The sequence below is a fragment of the Harpia harpyja genome, chromosome 13 (assembly GCF_026419915.1).
Source record: "Harpia harpyja isolate bHarHar1 chromosome 13, bHarHar1 primary haplotype, whole genome shotgun sequence".
Classification (NCBI taxonomy): domain Eukaryota; kingdom Metazoa; phylum Chordata; class Aves; order Accipitriformes; family Accipitridae; genus Harpia; species Harpia harpyja.
In genome coordinates, this window is record NC_068952.1 from 10450008 (window position 1) to 10456611 (window position 6604).

Here is a 6604-nt window from a genome sequence, read left to right on the forward strand (position 1 = left end):
GGGGGATTAATATGCCACCCTTGAGGCCAAAGGTGGCAAATAGGATTAAAGGTTACTTGGCTTTTTCATAAAGATGGCGCAATGGGGGCAGTCAAGCTTTGAGATAAGGGACAATCTTGATGTCAAAGGCTAATGTTATCCAAACATGGGTATTGAATTTCTGGGCTCTGTTTTTGGTTGAATTTAAGGCCAATTTACATTATTTTGTGAAAAAATTTCATTTCATAGAAAATGGAAAATGATACACCTAATTCTTAGTTGCAAGTTGCTTCAGAAATGTCATTTATGACATTTTCTACCAGGTGTAGAAAAAAGACATTTGAAAGATTATATGCTGAATATATTTGTAATATGCACTTTTTTTTGTGTCTTATTTTCAAACTGACAATAACTTGTTGATAGGACATGGCCCAGAAGTATGCCACTTTACAGCAGAACCCTCTTCTGTTTCTATCACATACATGTCACATGTAGATAGTGTAATATAAGCAATATTGACCATTTAGTTGAGGGCAAGATATGAAGAGGCTTCTGAAATGACATGTGGCATCAGATATTCTGTTTTGAGCCTTCACTATTCTTGTGGCCTCCATAAAGAATCATGTATTCTTCAGAACATATCCATTAACGTCTTGCCACATAGTTTGAGGTCTGCTCTTTTAAAATCCATTGACACAAAAAAGTGACCTTATCTCTTTTCACCATTGAAAACTTTCCTGAGATGGTCACTTCTCAAAAACTTCACTTCACTTGTCATAGTGAAGGTCATACAGGTCATAGATAAAATCAAGTCTTGATTTGGACTGTATCTGCCAAGGCTATATGGAATTTGTATGGGAAGTATTAGGTATAGTAAAAACTGATTTATAAAATTATTCAGTGAACTAATCCAATACTTGTTCCTGCAAATCCTTGTGCTTGTGAGAGATGACTTGTGTTTGTAGTCAGTGAAATTGATGTAGGTAAAAGTATGTTTGCTTAAGATTTGACCTCTGGATTGTACCTTAAGAGTAAAGTGCTTGTAGCACTTTAGATTCAAAACCTCTTTTCATCTTTAATGTCTGGAATATCATTGACAGATTATATGGCTTTATGCAGGAAGGGGAGAGGAGGAAGAAAAAGGGAAGCGTGTGTAGCTTTCTTCAGTTTAATCTTAATTTGCATTGTTGGATTTCTCTTCAAATGTGAAACATAGTTGTACTATAGTCAATAGAGATTTTGTCTTCAGTGAAACCAAGATTTAATCTAGCTACCTAGACTTAATAATTTTGAAGAAACGGCATCTTTTAATGGTGACCATGTGTCACTCATGAAGCCTTGTAAATCACAAAAATGCGCTAAACTCTTCAATATTTCCTGGATGGTAAACTTCAGGAATGTCTAGCAAGTCTTGAGAGGTACATAAACTTTGGGCCGACTTTGAACTTTTTCTCAGTATGGTTTGGAAGCATATACTGGTGAAATAGAGAGGCTAAGTTATTTATTCCTGGCCAAAAAGAATTATTGCCTAATTTAGAAAAATGACTTCACATCTTGAAGGCAGACTACTAGCCCTTTTGTTCTGAAATGTACTTCTTTTCTTTCTTTTCATTCTGTAATTTTCTCCATCGGAGTAATATAAGGCAAAGGCAGAAATAAAATCAGCTTATTAATGGTGATTGTTCTCTGATGGTACTAAGATCACTAACAAAAGCTCACAATATTGACCAGCAAGCTGCTCCTCAGAGTGTAGATGCTGCATAGTGCTGTGGTTTAGGAACACTTTAAAATAATGGTCCAGTTAATTAATACTGAGTTACAGTGGGGGATCCCATAGAGGTACATATGACACCCACATTAATATCAAATGATGTCATTATGATTTGTGCTGTTACCATAAACATCAAAGGAATTAATAGGGATTTGTCCATTACTTTAAAGGGCTAGTGCTACTGATATAGGTACTTAAAGTACTTCAGTGTTTGGGGTTTTTTTCGCCTGTAAAACACATCCTTAATGCCAGCATTCACATTTTTCCTCTGAGATAAATATAATATTTTTTAATACATATATATATATAATTTGTTTATTTAGTGTAAGGCAAATATCAACCATTAATGCCCTTGCTTTACAAGCAACTAGACACAGAACCCCAAGGGATTTTTGCTTTAGGAAGCCTGTCGAATGTGGTAGGATTGATAGTGTGAGATTTACCAGGACTTCCTCCCACACACACGTCTCTACTGTCTGACTTAAGTTTAGTCTCTCGCTTTTCTAGAAGAGAAAAGATTCGAGGAGTCTGTGAATCACTTCACCATACTCTGCTGTGCATTGCTTTAGCATATAAATCTTTTGAAGTATAACTCTTCAAAGCCCAGCTGAAACAGTTGTGTGTACACTTTTATTTACGAAGCATTTCTCCATTCAGTAGAGGGGAGAATCTTTTCTCAATTTCAAACAGAATCTTCCTCAATGTAGTTTCAAACAATTCAGACTGAACTATATTTTTACAATACGAAGATGTTTTCTGTAATGGGAAGATGAGAAGGCATCCTCTGAACTGAACTCACTTCTAATGAATACTATAGTTTGCATTTATTGGCCTTAAGATTTCACACTTAAATAGCTTTTTAAAAAGGAGACTATTCCAAAGTGAGAAAGATGGAGGAATAGCCGTGAGAAAAAGGATTCCGTTCAAGCTCAGCTTCCAAAGTTGAAGCAAAACTGTCAAGTTCAGTCTTTAGTTCATTAAATTCAAAACACTGTGTTTGTATAGTCTGTACAGGATTCATGCTATCCTATCATGCACCTTTGGAAGAACAGAGATTTAGATTTCCTTATAAATGAGATAAGCAATCACTTGCAATTTTTGACTCAGTATTAGCTAATTACAACAGAAGGACCATTCTTTCCTCTATCTAAAAGTCTTACTAATGTTTGTTTTGAGTTTGCAGATAGTTTTTCTTTCATTAGATTGAATAAGTAAGGAATAGTTTACTTCAGGACTTTTTCTACAGCATACTGAGAAGGAAACAGCAATTCATACTATTTTGTGGTTTTGTTTAGAAAAGTGGGTAGAACTGTTTTCCAAAAAAACCCCCAACCCCCGAATTAATGAAGTATCTAGTTAGTTAGCAAAATGCAGAAAATCTAAGAGAACTATTATCAAAAATCAGTATCAATAAGGCTTTTTGTGTGACAAAATTATTTCTTGCTGTTTTATTGTAGTTATAGCACTGGCCTGAGTTGTCCTTCAACGTTTCAATTATATTGTAGATCACTTTTTGTTTTTAGGTCTAAAGCTGTTAAGATGTGAGATGATTTTGTGTGTCTTTCTAGTTCTTGTTTCGATAGCCATATGCAGAGTAGGCTGTGAAACAGACTTGCCTCAGTTTTCCTGATTCCAAGGTGATGTTAGCTGCCTTCCAGAACCAAGTTTGTTAAGGGGTAATCTTTGGAACAGTATAATTGTTTTGAAAAGATGCAATCCACTTGCAAGGTTTTCAACAGTTAAAGATGGGAGAATGTGTTTCTTCTAAGTGTTGCATACACAGTCCCGTTAAACACTTATCTGCTTAACCGTAAACTGTTTGAAATACTACTAATACCACCCTAATGTCTGTAGCATTAGTTTTCTTCTAAACTCTGTAGCTCTTTAGATACTAACTGAGAGCTATCACATTGTTTTATAGGTATCATTACTAGCTATGGATTGTATATGGATGGTGTTCTGATGCAAAATTCATCACAGCTAAGTTTTTATGCTTATGGACTTGCTCCTTGGAGTCTGCATTCCTTCAGAGTCCAGGCATGCACTGCAAAAGGTTGTGCTTTGGGTCCATTGGTGAGTACCTTAATTTGCATTCTGGGAGTGTAATAAATGTCAGATGACAGTGAATGTCGGAGTAAATGGTGATGATTCACTCTGGTCAGTACTAACCCGTCTGGCAAAATGTGACATTTAAAAAAAAAAAAATCCTGTTTAAGAGCTGCTAAAGATTTGATAGGTCATTGTTAGGCACTGTTCCAAAGTAGAACATAGGTACAGTGAAGAAAGGCAAAATTTGAGGCTGAAACACACATTATTGAAATTAAATAGAGTTAATAGGTTCAAAAGGTACAGATGTGCTTTAGCCAGATTTATAAGGACGTATATAAAGAAAGAGTTACTGTTCCAGTAATGAGCAAATTTCTAGCTGCCTGACTGAAAGGACTGAAGTTAATTTGAGAATTGCAGAAGCCAGAAGTGGCAACAGGAGCAAGGAAAATATGGTGATTCGTAAATATCTTTTGAATGCAAGTATGTGATCAAAATATTATACTGGACATATTTTAACAGTCTTGTACAACACCCCATTTTTTCAGGGTTTGAGAATACAGGAATATTAAATTTGACATGTGAAAAACAAGCCTTCTGAAGCTTTTTTATTTTGTTAAAGGTTTTTAGACATGCAGCTGAACTGATAAATCCAGTATGACTTCATAGTATTGTAGCTGATGAATAACTGGAATAATATCTACTATGCTTAGTTTTGTTTTCAAGCGTAACTAAGAAGGAAACCTGTGTTAATTCTGAGATTTAATTTTTTGTTTAATTCAGCTTTATGTGTGCAGTTTTAATTTTGCTAACAAGAAAAGGAAGAAAAAAGAAAAAAGGAAGATTTGGGAGTTTGTCATGTTGTTCTGTTTATTTTTCCATCATAATTTATAGTATCACTATATTGTGCTCTGGGAAGAACTTCCAGATTTTATTTCTATGATATAATTCATTAGTCACATTTCCAATATTCTTTCCAAGATTGCTTTCTTTCAAATGCTGGTAACATCGTCTATCTGTAGAAGACTAGACTTTATAACCATTAAACATTTTATAGCTTGCTCTACTTTGAAGGATATTTACTCTTAAAAGCTTGAATGGCTTTTTGCCAGTTTTTCTTGCACATTTTTTACAACTTCACATATACCCCAAAAGCAAACCTTGTTTTAAGGTATTCGATGTCCAATAACCTAATCCATTGTGTTAATAGTGATGTTTAAGACAAGTCGTTACCAGACTTTGCATACAGATGAAATATGTATGTTTTCAGTACTTCTGTCCTATCAAATAGGCATCAAAATGACAGAACAGAATGGCAGTAGTTAGGGTTTTAAAAAATATTTTTAGTAGCCTTTTTTCACATCTCCACTGAACTGCAGACTCATAACTTAACTTTTCAAACAATTCAAAGTAGGGGTTGCTGTAGCTGATACTCATCTGCATCCCATGATCAGTACGCAAACTGTTTTCTAAAGCCAGCGATCCATCTCTAATCACAGGAATTGAAGTACAACATCTTTATTTAGGCTCACCTAAGTGCTGCCAGGAAGTTAAAGCACTGCATCTTAATTTGAATTTTTGAAATATTTTTGTATCAATTACAGAATAAATCCAGCACTTAAAAAAAAAAAAAAAGAAAGAAAAAACCCAACTGTTTTGCCTCTACTCTAAATAGTATGGGAAACATCTTCCAGCAGTAAACTGATATGCTTCCAGCTATTTTCATTGCTGATCTTATGCTTAATGTGCCCTAATCAATGAATGAATGCTATGTGACTGTCCTAAATACAGGATTTCTCCAGTTTATGTTTCTGAAGGTGGCTCTGAAGATCTTAATCAGTTATGAGAGCATTAGCAGTGAGTGTGTTTCAGTAACTTCTTTATTTGGGTTAGATAGTTTTTGTTCAACTTTTTTTTTTCAGTGACTTATGATTTATTTTCAGGTGAGATGCAAATTGGTAACATGTAAATTAAGAAATGGTAAATTTTAATCTTTTTCTAGTAAAGCCAAGATATTGCTTTTGTGTCTGTTCTAATAGGGTTTTGTTGCTTAAAAAGGAATTAAAATATGTGTTATCAAGAAGTACTGTGACCTCTAATAGATTCTTTAGAGGAATTCAGGAGATCTGAAATTCTGCTGGGTTTGAAGTGTGTTAGCTTTTGTAAATATCCTGTAAATAAATGGCAATGGTCAACACTGAATATTTGTCATGTCAACGCACTGCTATTAAACTTAAATTTCAGGTTTTTAGCTTATGTGTATGCTAGTACTTCTTTTTAAACTTAGATGAATGACAAAGTTTTCCCAATATTATTATTATTCCTATCCTATGATTTAGTGTTACTTATATGATAGCAGAATATTTTTTATTAAGTTATTAATCAACACATCTGAAAGTATCACAGTATTGTGTATAAAGTAACATTTAGAAAAAGAAATATGAAACAGGCTTTCTGTGCCATATGTTTATATACAGAATGTACATTTTTTACACAAATATTATTTTCAAAATACACTGCAGAGGTGTAGCTGTAGAGGATACTGCATATACTGATTCTGAACAGTGTTTCAATATTTTTTTATACTGGAAAGAATAGCAGGTCATAAAGAAAAGGCCAGAGACAATACAGCTCTTGCAGCTGTTTAGGATGTGGTACAGATTGCTACAAATTCATGCTGGTTTAAGAATATTTTAATCCTCTTCAGCAGAAAAAGTAGTTGGTATTCATTTCTCCATGTTTCTGACATGGTGAGATTGGAGTACCTGCATTTAGCAGCACAACTTTACAGGAAATTAATTTAGTTTA

At 34.1% G+C, this 6604-nt stretch overlaps 1 protein-coding gene across 5 annotated transcripts in view; it reads left to right on the top strand.

The window, feature by feature from the left end:
- USH2A (usherin) overlaps positions 1-6604 on the top strand; it is a 408741-nt gene that overhangs the window by 210539 nt on the left and 191598 nt on the right. For all 5 annotated transcript variants that reach the window (XM_052805222.1, XM_052805224.1, XM_052805225.1 and 2 more), the window contains exon 36: positions 3672-3823. In XM_052805222.1, coding sequence (XP_052661182.1) covers positions 3672-3823 — 152 coding nt within the window. The remainder of the gene's footprint in view (positions 1-3671; positions 3824-6604) is intronic.